This window comes from Camelus bactrianus, chromosome 14 (assembly GCF_048773025.1).
Source record: "Camelus bactrianus isolate YW-2024 breed Bactrian camel chromosome 14, ASM4877302v1, whole genome shotgun sequence".
NCBI classification, from domain to species: Eukaryota; Metazoa; Chordata; class Mammalia; order Artiodactyla; family Camelidae; genus Camelus; species Camelus bactrianus.
In genome coordinates, this window is record NC_133552.1 from 60,787,642 (window position 1) to 60,804,808 (window position 17,167).

Sequence of the window (17,167 nt, forward strand, 5' to 3'; positions counted from 1 at the left end):
CAAAGTCTGATAACAATTTCTTTTTCTTTAACTATACTTCTATCCAACAAGTTTAAGGTTCCCTTTCCATGATCACTCTCATAAGAGTTAAGTAACTAAAGATAATCAAGCACACAGTAAAAAAAAAAAAAAAAATTTAATTAATTTAAATAAAAAGGCAAACAAGTTCCAGCAAAATTCAGTCATGCCAAAATTTCATATTATTGCCTTATATTCCTCCTGAAGTTTCTCTATTCATCAAATACATATACGTGTGTGTGTATATGTGTATATCTCTCTATATACATATATATCTGTTAAAAAGCAAACTGGTCCTATTTTGGGGGGGATGCTCATTCATAGCAGTAATTTTAAGTCAGTATTTGCACCTGTGATGGTTAATTTCCACTTCTTCTACTTTTCATTAAATCAAGAGAGATACAGGATAGAAAAGCTCTTTTAACACTAGAAACATTAGAATATTCATCACTCATACAAAATATTCATATGAAGAACAATCGAGAAGAACACAGCTAGGCCAGGCAGGACTCCCAAGGCTCGTCATCCCTGGGCCTTACACCTGCTTGTCCACAGCGGAGAGGCAGCCTGGAAAGGAATGGCTCTCTGGTTCTGAGTTAACACTCATGCTAACACACGCGTGTACGCACACCCACGGTCTCTGGGGCCCCAGTACACACGTGGGCCCCTGTTTAGGACACAGCTGTTAAAGGGCCGGGAGCCCAGCACAAGAATGTTAACACTACAGGGTGAGTGTCTCACTTGGTAATGTAAGCGAAGCAATTACCCACAAAAACTCGTTAAGTAGCAACAATCACAGTGCTTTCCAGTAACACTATCTTGGAAGGAGGAGGATGACTAATTTTTTCTTTCTCCAAAGGCAGAAGAAAGCAGCAAGGTGATCCTTTCTAGAAGCAGAGGCAAACAGGAATGTACTTCTGGCTAGAACTCTGTCCTAAGGATGGGGCACGCCTTACATTAAAGAGGTGAGTCAGCCATGTCGGTAAAACCAACACACGGAAACCGTGTGAAAGCGGGGGACAGTATTTATGACCCCTTTCTGGGGGGAGAACAACATACAAAGCGCACCTACTTATGAGGGCTGTTATTAAAGATACACACATACAGAGTCAGCAACTGGAAAATGAGCAAAGTGGAAAACAGCTCTGTTCAGTAGTGGGATTACAGACGCTTTCACTTTAAAAATAATTTAACACGGGATGGAGTGAGGGTGTTTTTCCACTGAGGCAGGGGGTTCCCATTTCCGTACCCATCTTCAAACCCCCAATTCCCACCATGTGAACAGACCATGTATGTGCAGACAACGTGGCCAGGGTGGGAAATGGGGCTCCAGCCCTGCAGCAGATAAGCACCCAGAAGCCCTTCTGCAGGTATCAAAGGCCTTCCCACCACACACCCTACACAGAAACACAGGGGGTCATCGCTGCTCCAACACAGAAGGACGAACATGAGAGGCGTCATTTTCACAGAATTTCAAAAACAGCCTTATCTTATTGCTACAGCTAACATATTAAGAAACAAATCTATGCAACAGGCCATGTATAAAAATATTGAGATTTTTACCATTTTAAAAGACTAAAAATATCATCTCAGTGACTTTTCACTCCAATTATTTTCCGGGACATTCAGGGTTTTGTTCCTTTTGGAAATACAGAATATATATATATATATAACCATTTCTTTGTAAATACAAAGAGGAAAAATTCTTTCTGACCAGGAGTGCTCCAACACAAGCTTCTCTTAGGCTACTTACTGATAAAGTCCAATTAAAATGAAGAAAAAAAAAACACATTTTATATGCACAGATATATATAAATACTTGTTTATTATAGAAGGAGGGCCAAGAAGGCCTCCTCTCAAAAAACCATTTGCTTCCCATAAACAGTAATTCATCCAAGGGAAAGGAAATATGTAAACCACCGGGAAAACTGCTTTTCAATTAAAAACGATTTCAAACTATGGAACTTTTTTTTATTATTATTATTGTTTGAGTTTATGTCTTGGGGGGAGCTAACTAGGTTTATTTATTCACTTATTTATTTAATGGAGGCGCTGGGGAACTGAACCCAGGACCTTGTGCATGCTGAGCAGGCACTCTGCCACTGAGCTGTACCCTCCCCTTCGGACCACTTTAAATTATGACTCTGTGTCACAGTGTGGGGCAAGGGAATTCTGTTCCATAGCGTCCAGGGCCACTCCTGCCACACTGGAGAGTGTGACCCGAACCCATGCCACCACCAGATGTGCAGCCCCAACCACACACGCCCGCCGCACAAACAGGCAGCCAGGGTCGCCAGGCCAGGAAACGCAGACACTTTCCCTTCATGGAAGCACTTCACTTGTCTTGAAGAAGACAATATGGAGGGAGGCGTTCCGAAAGACACAAATGGGGGTCCTTTAGAACCACTTTGGATTCTTTATTAACAAAGGCAAGTGAAGAGCCAAACCTTACAACGATCTTTCCTGACACAGTAGATCCCCTGAGACGGCTGAATATGCTGTTTACCCTGATACTGGAAAAAGTCATAGAATGAACCGCAGAAAAATTACAATGCACTTAAAAACAAAAACCAAGTCCCCTACCCACCTCCACAAAAAAACCACCCTCAAATAGGCAGGTCTGGTAAGATCAAAGTCTAGCTAATCACAGTGCCCTCTAATAAAAGACTGCTAACACAGAAATACAGATCCTTTTTTTAATTCAAAATCAAATCAACTATTTATACATAAAATCACAAAACCTCTGACATCTCAAAACATTAAAAAGACTATTGGTCTGGAATATTATTCTCAGTTTGGAGAGATACATTTATCTTCAGTTAAATGTTGAGCAGAACCACAGGAAAATCAATTTTGCCCAAAGGGAGCCTCATCCCCTAACTGACCCCCCCCCCACAGGCAAGGGGGCTCCTCCCGGAGTGCCCGGGACACCTTCCCTGAAGGTCTTCCCTTACAGTCCAGTCGAGGGAGGAAAGGCAACATAAATACTAACAGCTCACCAGGGGTCACCGGGCTAAGGAATGGGGGGTCTGGGGGGCGGGCAGGGATAAGCGAGGGGGGAAGGCAGTTCAAGAGGAAGCCGGATACCCGAGGCCCCGAGGAGTTTATTTATATTTGGTCAGGAAGATACCAAAGGTTTTTAAGCAGAGGTGACGTGATGAAAACAACAGTTAAGAGAGAGGCTCCCGGCAACGGTGAGTAAGAGCGTCAGGCTTGGGGCTTTTGTTCTAGCTCGAGGTTTTCCAAAAGAATCGTGGCAGGCTGGCTCTGCAATGCATTTCTTCAAAGATAAGGTTCCAAGGTCAGAAAGTCATGGAGCACACATCTGCCTCTGCCCCCCAACAGGCGTGTAATACATACTAAAACAGTAAATAAAGGTTCTAATCATTCTTTCAATTAAAAAGAAAGAAAAAAAAATCTATTCAATTCCCAAAGCTAGACTGGTGGTTCCAAAGTCAGTCTGAAATACACGCCGTAGGTCACAAGCACTAACTTCCCACGGAGCTGCTGTCCGAGTGGGCACCGCCGTGGTCCCCTCTGGGGAGCCCAGGGATGTAAGGGTTTTTAAGTCTGCAGTGCAGCGGTTCTCTAATTGTGGTCCTGAGGCAGCCACACACCAGGAAGCTTGTTAGAAATGCAAACTGCACCACAGACCTAGAGCCTATGGCCTGCGTTTTATCAAGCCCTCGAGCTGACGAGGATAAACGCTGAAATCTGAAAAACACTGCTAGATCACAGGGCACTTTCTTCAGTTAATACTTCTGCACAGTTCAAAACAACCCGGGCAACATCTGAGAGGCAACAGAGGCCCCTCAGGGGCTCCAATCCCTCCCTGAAGGTGGCCTGAGGGCTCAGCTGAGAGAAAGAGAACAGGCATCCATCACCTCCCCCCACATCCACAATCCAAAATTCAAAAAGGACAATTAAAATAACACTGGTACATGAACAAAATCTTCTTCAAAAGTCAAAAAACGAAATCGTGGGAATAAAGGTGCCCAAAATACCATCAATTCCTAGCCCCAAACTGGGCTGGTCTCATGCAAGCCGGATGCACAATTTGGTCGTTAGGGAAACAGGAGCCACGCGGCCGGAGGTGGGGGGGGGGCACCACAAGGGGGCAGGGGTGGGATCTAAAACGCCTGGTAGGAGGCACACGCTAGCTAGCACCAAAAGTTAAGTCGGGGCTCTGCTCGAGGTGGGAAGCCCTGGTCAAGTTTCACTCAGCCTCAGTGTTCTCATCTATAAAACTGGTCTAATGGCCCTTTCCTCAGCAGAGGCCCAGGGGACCAGCCACGGGCATTAAGACATACTCCAAGTGTGACCCTTGGGAGGAGCGCAATAAAATTTGGCTCCCTTCCTTCCTACAAGGCTCCCACTAAGGGTAGCATCAACGCCAGAAGACCATTTACTTTCACACTGATCTGTTCAGGTACCGCGGTAAAGCAGAAGGGAAAAGTCCCCGCCTCCTGGGAGGAACTGCCGAGGAAGTGAGCAACTCTGTACGTATCTTTTTCTTTTTAAATTACCTCTCAACAAGTGTTCAGTACAATGAAAGGGCACCAAACACAGGAAAGGAATGCTCAAACACCACCCTTCCTCAGCAGGTTCTCAGCTCATCAGGAGTTCAGGTAGCAATTAAACAACTTTGCATCAACTACACTGAGCTTGATGTTAAAGTGATGCTAGGAAACTGCGCCTAAAATAGCTGCTGACCAACGCCCAGTCCCCGAGTTCTGGATTACTTTTCATTTCCACTCGTTTATCATTGTACATTTGTACCCCAAAAGGTACTTGGTTCCTAAGTAGGAAGCAGACCCATGGAGCCACTTATCCACCAACATGTGTACTTAAGAAACAGCACCGTGCCCCACACGGGGATTTGGGTATGCCCACTCTTCATTCCTGAGTCCCCAGCACCGAGTCCCCAGACACCTACACACCAGCCCCCCCCCCCCCCGAGACACTCTGACCCACCCTGGCGGCCCTGCCTGCCCAGGAAGCCTACGCTCAATCCCGGACCACGGGCTGAACCCCCAGAACACTAGTCAGCTTAAGCAAACGTTTCTCCAAGATACTGCGGGGGGGGGGGGGCTGAAATGGCTCTGTGCCCACAGGATCCTGAGACTAGAAAATGAGAGAACAGAGAAAAAGCACTGAAGTCAGATAAGAGGGGTCACGGACAGACACATGGGAAGACAGGGGTATATTTATACTGCCTTCTTACAGAAAGAAACCAGAAAGTAAAACTCACATACCGAAGAGGACAGTGGCTCAGGAGTCCTTCTCGCCCCAGGCACCAAGCAATCCTGACCTTGGAATTCAAATTCCATTCATTCATCTATAAATTGAAGAGAGTGACTTCCAGGTGGAAAGCTCACTGAGCATAAGCATCTACCTTGGTCAATCCTGAAACCCCCTCAAAATCACAGTAAAGGGTACTAGGAGGGGAGAGAAGACCTACAGCCAGGAAACTCCAGAAGCTGGAAAGTGGGTGGTAGAAAGAAAGATGGGGAAGACAAGCGCCAAGCCTGAGGTGGAGAAAGCAGAGAATCAACTCCACCCACAGTGCCGAATCCCCAGGGGAGGAGAGACTGAAAGTCACTTCAGAAGTAGTTAGACACCCAGATGGTCTTCCCGCTCCCCACAGCCAGGCAACTGCCTCCAGCCTCCCCAGGAAAGGAAATTGAAAGCATATTCTGGAAAGGAAACAAACGCTTCAGGAGCGGAGTGAAGCTACACAGGGCACTGTGCCCACACCAGCCCCCTCCACTCAGAGCTTCAGGAGGGAAGAGGTACCAGCCCAGGGGCGCACCGAGGGTGGCCGACCACCAGTCCAGAGGTGAGCAGGCCAGAAGGCTTGGGGCAAGACTCCTGCAGGGAGGCAAAATGTACACAAAGCTAAAGGAAACTGATAAAATCCATTCCTCACCTCTCCGCACAGTAGGAGCACCTACATCATTGTGGTTAAAAAGCCCCAGTCAAGGGCTCACACTTCCAACCAGCCTGGGAGTCCACCACTCTTAAATATAAGTGGACCCTCCACCAGGGTGGCCTCTACCACAAAAAAAAGTGACCAAAGCCAGCTGGCAGGGAGACAGGGGTGGGCAAAGGGGCCTTTGGGAGAAAGAGAATCTATTCTTGGGGGAAAGAAACAACATAACTACAATGAACACACTCAGGGAGATTAAGAGCAGATATTTCATCTGAAACAAGCAAGCACCAACATTCAGAGAACCAAAAGAGCCCTCAGAATTTAAAAAACAAGCGCAGAAACAAAATACTTTCTGGAAGAGCTGAAAGATAAAGTTGAGACAGTCTCCCAAAAAACCACAGAAAAAAACAAAGAGCTGGAAAATAGGTATAAAAAGATAAGAATATTTGAGGACCAGTCCAGAAGGTCCAGCATCCAAATAATTAAGAGTTTAGGGAAGAGAAAACATAGAAAACGGGAGTGGAAAGGAATCAAAAGCTCAACAAAAAGATCTGAGTTGCCTGATTAAAAGGGCCTACAAAGTACCTGTCACAAAAAGTACAAGTAAACTCACATCAAGACACAACATGACTAAACTTTAGATCACGAAGAGAATATTCAGATTCTATAAAATTCTGGAAACATAAAACAGCCTGCACAGATTTCAGTATCAGAGTGGCATTGTATTCTTCAACAGCAACACTGGAAGCTAAAGCACAGTGGAGATGCCGTCACGATTCTGGGGGAAATTATTTTCATCCCATGACTAGATACCATGCCAAAATATCAATTGAGGGGAAAGGCAAAAATAAGAAATGTTCAGATATCCAAGACCTCAAAAAAAAAAAAAAAAAAAAACACCTATCTCCCATGCACTCTACTCACAGGAAGACCACAGCAAGATATGTTCCACCAACACAGTGGTATAAGCCAAGGAAGCAAAGACAGGAGACACAGAAAACAAGGCATCCCAAGAGAGCAGCACAGGAATCTCAAGGATGAAGGAAGGCAAAGATGACCAGGGACGCCAGCAGTTCAGGGCTGAAGGCTCACGGGAAGGACTCTCCAGAGCAGTGAAATGGACAGCTAGCCTACGCACCCCACTTGAACAACTCATACGTTGTAAGTGCTGCTACAAGACTAAATGTTTATGTGCCCCCAAATCACACAGTGAGACCCAGTCCCCAGTGCAATGAGAGATGATGAGGTCATGAAGGTAGAATCCTCAGGACTGGGATTAGTGCCCATATAAAGAGACCCCAGAGCAGCCTCTCGTCCCTTTGCCCGGGAGGACACAGCCAGAAGCGGCCCCTCAAAAGACATCAAATCTGCCAGAGCCTTGATCTTGGACTTCCCAGCATCAACTGTGAGAAATGTTTGCTGTTTAAGCCCCTCAGTCTACCATATCTTGTAATAGCAGCCCAAGTAGACTAAAACAATTACACTTGCAAAAAAACAACTTCCAAGTAAGATCTAAAAAGTGATTCTGGTTTACTAACAGCTAGCTGGGAACAGTGTTTCCACAGCCACATTAAGGCGCGCACTAATCTAACCAAAGTTACAGTGTAACTCCACGGGGACAGGGCGGGGAGATACAAGAGTGAAGGAGGCAAGGAGAGGAGAACTAAATTCTCATCTTCAGGGTCCGAGGTCCACAGATAATGCCTGAAACTAGAGGGGGAAGTAGCAGCGAATTTTAAATGTTCTTTATGAACAAAGAACAACAAGGGCACCAACCAGCCAAGAGCGATGGCGGGGCTGCCCTGGGGGAGGAGGGAATGGAAGCAGGCGGTAAGTAGCCGCTCTCTCCCCAACAAGCCTTGTCATGTGCATAACTTTTCAAGTAAAAACTAAACAAAAATCCTAAATACTTAAAATAGAACAAAGGACTTGGACCTATACCGTCTGTTCAAATCTTAGGGCCAGAAAGTCTTTTTAAAAACAGGAAGAGACTTAAAATAATGGGAAGATAAACACCAGCTACATATTTGGTGAACATTAATGTAAAACTCGAAACGTTCCCACGATGAATTCAGACACCAGTAGGGAGCTGAACAGAAAAGGCTCCTCCTCCAGAAAACATAATGGAAGGTCTGTGAAGTCTACAGTGCGTCCCCGGGGGGACGTGAAGTGGCTTTGTAACCCACAACTGGGATGTTTTATACTTTGTTGCAAACAAAGGTACATCTCATTTTATTTTCCCTCCTCTAAAACTTTGGAAACCAGGGAGCCATTTAGGATTAGGAAACTCCAAGTTCACCCCAGGAGCCAGGTGTTCTAATAGCCATGTTTTTCTTCTCAAAGCATTTGGCCATGAGTTTTCAGTGTTACTGCACTGCAAAAACACAAGTTACGGGGGGGGGGGGGGGGGGGAGACTGGTCCAGTGACAGTGGGTGACTCTGAGCAGCAATCGAGGGGTAACAGTCAGCTTCCATTTCCTGCGCTTGCACCAGCAAGATTCCATGAAAGATAATGAACTCAGGCACAAAAAAAGCCACAGAAGGGCTGGCTGGGTGTGGTCCATTTCCTGCAGGTATGGAGTTTCCAAGCAGGCAACTCTGAATCAGCAGGAGAAATCACCCCAACAGAGAGCAAAGTGGCACATTTCTCAAGAGATCCTCAGGCTCCTGGACTCTGGCTTCATTCTGACTATAAAATACACTAGAATGAAGCCGCAACTACCAAGTGGTTCACGTCTCCAGAAACTCCTCACACCACATCTCGTACTAAGGTCCCAGAAAAATACCGTTCAACTAAAAAGCAATGTCAACCAGAAGCAAAAAAGTAAGCTAGCTCTGCACACTGGAACAGTAGCTCAAAGGAGACCACAAAAATTACATAAAGGAACAAGAAAGCAATGGTGATGGCTGCCACGTATCCACAACTAACCTCTGCCAGGACCCTGGGCTACGTTAGCAGCCTAGAAAAATGTAATCTAACCAACTTCTACTTGAAGGTCATTGGTTCTACGGGAAATACTATCAAGAATGTTCCCTGATATGGGATTAGAACCAAAATGTCCTGGACTCCTTCAAATTTTATTTTTAATTTTAAAAAAAATCTTCTGATAATCCCTTTCAAAAACAATTTAAGCAAAATAAATTCTTAACATTGTGAAATACTAATGATAGAGAAGAGGGAATATGAAGTATTGAAACAGATTATTTTTTTAAAAAACTTAAAGATAGGCTACAACAGTGACAGAGAATGTGCCTTTATTTTCCTTATTACTCTTTCGTGTAGAGCAGCAAAAAGGATCAAAAGCAAGGGGCATGGGCGAGAGTGATAAAGACTATAAAATGCTCGCTAAGAGTTCAAATTACAAGGTTTGAGGAAACCTTGCTAAAAGCTGCCCCGCAGACATGGGAACCCCACCAGTCTCCTCCTCCGCTCACTATTCAGGGGTCCCTCTCCCTAAAAGGCCACCACAGCCTTCCAAGTGGTCACCCAAAAACTCCAGCATCCTTCAGCCATCTCCAACCACATGCATGGAGGACGAGGAGTTCCAACAGGACCCTGCCCTAGGCAGTCAGCAACACAGCCCGCTCCCTGCCCGCAGCCCTTCCAGCTCCAGCTCTGGGGTCCCGGCATCACCTCCCTCAAGCCTGCTCTCCCACCACAAGCCCTGCTCTGTGCGCCCGGCTCATCTGAACCTTCTTAGGTAGATTAGCTGACTCGGCCATCACTAGGCTGCTGACTTCTTGAGGACCAACCAGGAGAGTCTCCCTAAACTTGCACCCTGTCTGCTCCAACCCTGGACCACATCGTACAGATCAGCCTTTCTCTCAAGGTGCCTGCAGGACCCACATCTCACAGATACCCTGACTATCCACATACTCACACGCCAACCCTTCCCCAGGGGCAGTGTTAACAGGCCAAACTGGGGAGGCCTCTTCCATGGAAACAGGAAAAAACTATGGAAATGTGAAACTAATGAGGAAAAAGAAGAGCACTTAGGCCACAATTAAATGCAGCTGTCCTGTCTGCCTTCATTTCCCAAATTTCCAGAGCACACAGGTTTCCCCAAGGAGCGCTGGAGAAAGTTCCCAACTCGTCCAAACTGGCCCTTAAACGGCTTTCTTGCTCTCTCAGCACAAATGGGCATTCTCAACAAAGCTGCTTCCAAGCAGCCAGAGAAACGGTGATGTTAACAGACACTAAGTTTTCCAGCTATTCCTGTAAGTGGTCTGTCTGCACTTTCCAGCGTGAGCGTATCTCACATGTATGACATCCTCAAGACATGCTACAACTTAGGCCCTACTATACACTTGACATGGCTAATCAGTGTATTTCCAACTTGAGTCAAAACGGTCAGCCGTGAAATCAATTTACTTTTGCAACAGCTCCTCTCTCTTTTTTTTTTTTTTAATAAAATGCATCACACACCAGTACCTCAGAAGTAGAGAGGATCAGGATTGCCTTCTGAAACTTTTAGTTTCAGGTCTTGATGTAAAATTTATTTCTTATGTGGGTCACGGTCCAGAAAAGTTTTAAAGTGAATGATAAAATTCTATTACAGAAACGTATAAACCAAAATCTAATTCTTTTCAAATTACAACTTAGCCAACTAAAAGCTGATTGGTGCTCTGCCTCCAGCTGAAGCTTGTTTTTCTTTAATCTGAAATAAATTGAGCAAAACAGCAAATATTCAGTGAAGGGCAGGGAGTAGTTAAATCCAGAATTCAACCTAATTTCTTTATGTCTATTTGTAGATACTACATTCAGTTCATGATTTCTATTTTTTCCCCTATACTAATGTGAAACCAGGGTGTGGGAGGTAAAAAAAAAAAAAAAAAAAAAAAAGGAAAGGCCCCCAACAACCCTCATGAAATAGTTATTAAAAGGATAACACATTCAGATTTACAGTCATCCACCCCTCGCCTAGCACCCAGCACAAGAGTGTCCAATAACGGTTGCTGATTGAACAGATAAAGTATCAATTTCATATTTCTAATTTCTTCAGCAAACCAAAGTTGGAATAAAATAAACATTAATTTTTGCAAAAGTAGTAAGAAAGCAATAATACACCATGGTGAGTAGGAGCATGGTCTTGAAGGCAAGAAACACCTGGTTTCCAATCACAAATTCTCCACATAATACACTATCTCACCTTGGTCACTTCAGGCAGCCACTGTTGATTTGCACATGTAGAAAATGGTATAAACAATACCGACATCTCAAGTGGTACCAGTAAGAATCAAGAGGCATAAAAATGATTTGCAAAGCAATGAAAATGGTGTTTATACTGAAATTATTCTTTCATTCAGGTTTACTTTTTAAGCATCTTTGCCTAGGCTGCCTGAATTCACTCTGCTGTCTTTCTGAAATTTTTACGCCAACTCCTTGCAAACCCTGGTCAGGAGATGAGAAAGGAGAAAAGGGAGAGATGATGAGATATTATCAGGACAAGGCACAGAAGGGCTGGTACTTCTTTCCTCCTGTTTTATCCCAGAGAACAATCAAAGGCAGGTGCACCTTTAATTTAAACCTCAACAACTCTGAGGAAGACCTCCCTGGGCAGTAGCAGCTGCTGATTCGAATTAGAAAATAAATGTGCTCCTTGTTTTTCTTTGGAGTGGAAGAGAGAGGAAAGGAATGTTCTTCCCCGAATGGCACACCAAAAACAACCATCATACAGTGTGTAGACGTACTTAAACACACGGATGACTCTGTCAGAAGCCACCTTCGTGCCCCTAAAACTGTATCAGCTGAAAATTTAGTTGTTTCAACTAAATAAAAACTTGTCAGCTTTTCTACTAAGAAAGCAAAATAAAAACAGTTCCCCAGTAACACTACCTAGGAAGTACATCTGGGAAGCAAAGTTCCTAAAAGAAATGTACCTTCTTTGAATTCTGGCCCACACTCTTGAAGGAAAAAGTGAGGACCGAAGTGAGACGAGATACCACCTGAAAACCATGTGATACTAACTTCAGGGCACCAGCCAGCAGGGCTTAAGAACCTTTTTAAACTGATTCGCTTTCCACAAAGGCTGAAGACTTCCATGGTAAACTCTGAAGCATGTGTGCTGGATTACAACCTGATTAACAGCGTTAACAGTCAATCTAAAGTACTGAGTAAATGTATTTTTTTATTCATTACAAGAGGTCCTTCTTGCACTACGGGTCAGAAATAATTTTCCCCCAGTTCACCCTGCCTTCCTGTCTGTAAATTCGAACCAAACTGAAGCAAGAATTTTAGGAAATACCAAGAAAACCACATCTGACTTTTACCTAGTGGTCAGCAGCAGCTTAGGTTTTAAATGCATGTTGAGTTTAAAAGCTCTTTACATTCAAGGGCAGTTTTTTTAAGCCCAGTCAAGTTATTAACGTTACTCTATTAAAAAAAAAAAAAAAGCTAGAATTCTGGTAACTTTGTGGTCCTATTTTTTTAGATATCAAACCTGAACAATGAAATCGAGTTTTCTTTTTCTGATTTAGAGAGAGGCTCCTAAGGTCAGTTCCAAACACTGCATTTCTCAGCCCTCAAGAGTGAGGGGGGGGGAAGAAAATAAGCCCATATAAGTTTGTAAGATAAATAACCCACTATAATCCACTGGGATGCTTGTGGTTGTTTTTTGTGCCCCCCTCCCCCGCCCCAAACTCGTAGGTTCACTAGCTTAGCTAAATCTGGAGAGCAAAACTTTAAAGACATATCCTAACCACAGAGTGAGATTTGATCCCAGTCATTTTGGCATCATTTACGCTCTCACAAACATTACAAATTAGCCAAGGATGGTGGTTTTATTTTTCAAAGGGCTAAAAACAGTCCCCAATGGCGAAAAACTTTAATGCATTCTTGTAAATTTGAAATTCAACTTCTGTCCCCCGCCCCACTCCAAAAAAGACACCGGTAGGCCAAGAGGCCACAAAGTAGCAAGGGAGAGGTTCACTGGGAAGGGATTCATCTGGATCCCATCAAGTCTCCAAGTAAAAGCCCAGTGTCCCGGGATTCACGAGTGCACGTAGTCCGACTGATTCCTTCTCCCCAGAGGTTTCCAAGCTCGCACTTTCCCCTCCGCCCCGCGCGGAGCAAACGCGCTGGAAGTGGAGCTGGCAGTTACACCTTCCTCCAACCCGCCCTGCCGGCCCGGGACGAGTCGGGGCGCGCCCGGGGCTCCCCTCCCTCCCCACAACTTTACCGCCAGCTCGCTGGGGCGGGGGGACCGGGGCCTCCACCGCCCCCCGCCCGCGCCAGGGCCCAGAGAGCCGACCAGGCCTCCAAGGGCATTTCTCCACATCACTTGTCCCTGGGAATGGGCCGCCGCGGGGCCTGCGGCTCGAAGGCGCCGGAGGGGCAGAGGGACGCGGAGAGGCCGAAGCGGCCGGCAACCCCAAACCCTCCCGACTCCGACCACCGCGAATCTCGACCGGCGAGGGCCGCCTCCAGGCCGCGGCCCCCAGGTCCCTGCACCCCCCCGCCCCGGGCCGCGGGGCCGGGCAGGGCGCCCTAGGGGCTGCGAGCGCGGCGCTGGAGGCCCGCGCGACCCCGGAAGGGGCAGCGTGGGGGGGCAGTGTTTACACTGCCAAGTTCCCCGCTTCCGCCCCGGCCCGCGCATCCCTCCCTCCCCTCGGTAGCCCGGCTCATGCCTACCTGCATGCCAGGCAGGCCCGACTGCACCGGGGAGTGAGCCATGGCGGTCAGGACGGCCACTTCCTGGGACGGGACGGCCGGGCCGCCGCGATCCGCGCGGGCGACGAGGCCCGCGGGCCGCGCGCAGCCCTCGGGCGGCGGTGGCGGCTGGTCAAGCCTGAGTCCGGCTTCGGCAGGGCCGGACGGAGCCCGAGGCCACCCCAAGCCCCCGCGGGTCCCGGGCCGGGCGGCGGGCTCAGGGGCGGGCGGCGGGCCGCGTCTCCATGCACCGCGCCGGGGAGGAGCTGAGAGGGGCGCGGGGCCTCGCCACGAGCTGCCGCCGCTACCGCTGCTGCTCGGCTGGAACCAGACGGCCTGGGCCCGCGCGGTAGCCGCCTGGAGCCGGAGTGGGCGCGCACTGCCTGCCGAGCCCGCGAGCGCCGAGAGTCGAGCGCGCCGCGCCCCGCCCCGGCCCGGCCCCCGCGCCCGCCCCCGCGGCCCGGCCGGGGACCCCGCCCCGCGCTTCCGGGAGGGGGAGGAGGCTCGCGGCCGCCAGGCGCCCTAGGCCGCAGCCGCCAGCGCCGCCGCCTCCGGGGCGGGTGGAGGTCCGCGCGTCTACTGCCGGCTGCACCCCCGCCCCAGCTGGCGGGGCGGGGCGGAGTGGGGAGGTGGGCGCGCGAGCGGGTGCGGGGAGTGGGCCTCAGTTGGGGCGCCCCCCATCCGCCGAGGGGGCCGGTCGGAGCCGGGGGTGGGCTGCGTGCCTACGCCCTCCCCCCAGGCCTGGGCCGGTCGGGTGCCCAGCGGTCTGGGCGGCGAGGGAGCGGTGAGCGCCAACTCTTATTCTGCCACATTCCCCCTAGCCCTCCAGGCAAGCCCGCCTCTCTCCGCCTGGCCCCGGGGAAACGGGCTCCAGGCGACCTCCGAGGGCAGAGTCTAGGGCAGGGGGACCATGGGAGGGAGAGTGCCCAGCGGGGCCTCAGCCAGTGGCCGGTTCAAAACTACCGGGGCGGAGCTTCTTCGGTGTTTGGGTGAAGTTTCCAACCAACCCAAGGAGGAAACCGAGAGGAGAGAGGCCGAGAGCTGTTAATTCCCAGTGCTTTGGCTACTTGGAAATACCCCGTTTGCAACGCTAGGCGCTGTAAACGTAGCTAAGAAGTGAGAGGGCTGAACCCCACCATCTCTGGGGCCCGGACGGAGGCGGGAGCGTCCACCCACGAGAAGGGAAAAAATGGGGAGGGAGAGGCAAGAAGAAAGGGAAGACAATAGAAGGAAACCTTGTCTAGACTTTCCCCTGGCCCTCTCCCGCTATTTCGGCTACCTCCACCTTTTAATCACTTCTCCAACTACAGAGGAAAGAAATAAGAAGGCATGAGTCAGTTCTGCCTTCAGAAAATTGTGTTTTATTTACAACGACAAACACAGTGGCAGCCACTGAAGTGATCTGCATTTCAGAGTGTTAGGACCCTGGTATCTTATTCATGCCTGTGAATAACCAAGTTGGACCATGGCTGGGCGAGGTTGGACATACAAAAATGAGCCCCTGAGAGTTTACAGACTTTTGGAGGAGACTAAAAGTTCCCCCGCCAAAGTATGGCGTGTTTATTCTCTGAAGCGCCACTACAGTCACAGAGCCCTCTTGGGCGCTCTGGGTCAGACGAGGAGTGAGATACTAACATGCGATCCCTGCTTTCCCTTTGGAAATATGTGTGTTTTTCCTTGGTGTCCTCCAGGATGCTTTCAGATACTTCCATGGTTATCATTAGTGCAGCATCGTCACTGCGTGGTGAAGCCCTGCCACCCCAAAGTACTGTGAAGAGAATGCAGCAAATACAAAGTTAAGAAAAGCATGCACCCTGATACCGAGGAGCTCACCAGCTTGTGTAAATTTTGTACCTCAAGAATGGGTATATGAAGAGATGGACAGCAAAACAGGCAAGAGCATGAATCTTAAAAATGTTCAATATCTTCAACCCAGAATTCCTACTTACGGTAACACATCCTAAGGAAACAACGGAGAAGGACAGAAGAATGGATATAAAAATATGTGGTGCAGTGATATTTATGATTATGGGGAAACTGGGACCAGATTCAAAGTCTAACAGAGATTGTTAAGTAACTTATAGTATATTCATACAGTCATTTAGCATGATGATGTATTTAAATATTTAGTAACAAGGAAAAATATTTGCATTATATATTAAGAAAATGCAGGGTATAAAGCAGTGTGTACACTCTGATCTCAAGCTACTTCATATATATGAAATTATATTTAAATTACCTCATTTACATATATATAATTTTATGTGTAAATAGAGAAAACCTGGAAGTACATACACAAGGATTTAGCAGTGGCTATCCCTGGAACTGATGACTTTTTTCAGTCAGTCGACAACCAATAGAGATCATGCTAAGAGGTCTCCCCTTAGGGTCAGCCATCAGGCCAATAACATAGCAGTAAGACGAGAAAGAAACAGGACAAGTGGACAGAAATGTTTGGGGATGGATCTAAGGCATTACAATAGGAAACTCAAAGAACCCTTGGGCCCACTTTGCAATGGGTAATTTCCAACCAATGAGCCACAGGGGCATTGGACCATAATGGTTTGGGCATAAAAGTATTCAGAGTCCCATTTTGTATCCAGAGGCTAGTGAGGCTAGGAACGTGGAGGTCACAACAGGACAGAATCTATCTAGATACAGTGACTTGCATTCATTAGCTGGTCTGTTTCCCTAAGCCCTGTTTATCTCCTCACCACAACTAAACTTCGTTTCCTCCTTTGACCATATTTATACAGTTGAGCAGCATTCTCTTTGAAAGAGAAGAAAGAAGCAAAATAGGAGTAACTGGTTCCACTTGGTCATATGCAGACATTACCCACATTACCCAGGATTCCCCCACCAGTAGCCCTCTCCCTTTGTTTTAGCAGAGCAGAGATAATTGACAGAGCAGAGACTGAACCAATGATGAGATCCTGCCTGGTTGTTCGTTGCATTCACCAGAGATATGAACACATTTTTGGAAAGCCAACTTATGTCAAACATCTCCTTCAGTGCTGGGCATATAAGCAACTGGGTCGTCCAATGCCTCATTCTATCCTGGGTACATGGTCTCCCAGAATCCTAACTTCAGAATTTTACAATACCAATTGATTGAAATGAGAGTCACAATAGCCATAATTGCCACTAAGGAAAGAACAGGATTATCCTCTCATCCTCTTCATCTTGTCAATTTCCCTCCACCCTCAATTAAAATTACAACAGATCATACACTAGTGTAGTTTCAGAAGGAGAGAGTTTGAGGGTCTCCATAGAGATTATGCATTTTCTGGTCTCCATGGAGATACTTACTAACCCATGGAATTATTTTCATCCCCTGACCCTCTTTGTCTTTTGTGTTGACTTAAAGACATGAATTGGGCAATGAATTGTGCTCTCACATATATTCGGGACCACAAAGGACATTTGCATACCCCTCCAAATATAGAACCCTTGTGTATTGACTTCCCCTAAGCCAGCTCGTCTTCTCAGCAGAGCTCAAAAAGCTCAGATGAAAACAAGAATTCAACAATCAGTCCCTTCACTTCTCCTTCTGAGTTGAAAAGATAAAC

At 47.3% G+C, this 17,167-nt stretch overlaps 1 protein-coding gene across 2 annotated transcripts in view; it reads right to left on the reverse strand.

The window, feature by feature from the left end:
• Window positions 1–14,008, reverse strand: part of STK24 (serine/threonine kinase 24) — a 93,194-nt gene extending 79,186 nt beyond the window's left edge. The window contains exon 1 of one of the 2 annotated variants that reach the window (XM_074378451.1): window positions 13,581–14,008. In XM_074378451.1, the coding sequence (XP_074234552.1) occupies window positions 13,581–13,622 (42 nt within the window). In that variant the 5' untranslated portion in view covers window positions 13,623–14,008. Of the gene's footprint in view, window positions 1–13,128; window positions 13,243–13,580 lie in introns of those variants that run through there. The other variant, XM_074378450.1, reaches the window with a different exon arrangement.
• Window positions 14,009–17,167: the final 3,159 nt, after the last annotated feature.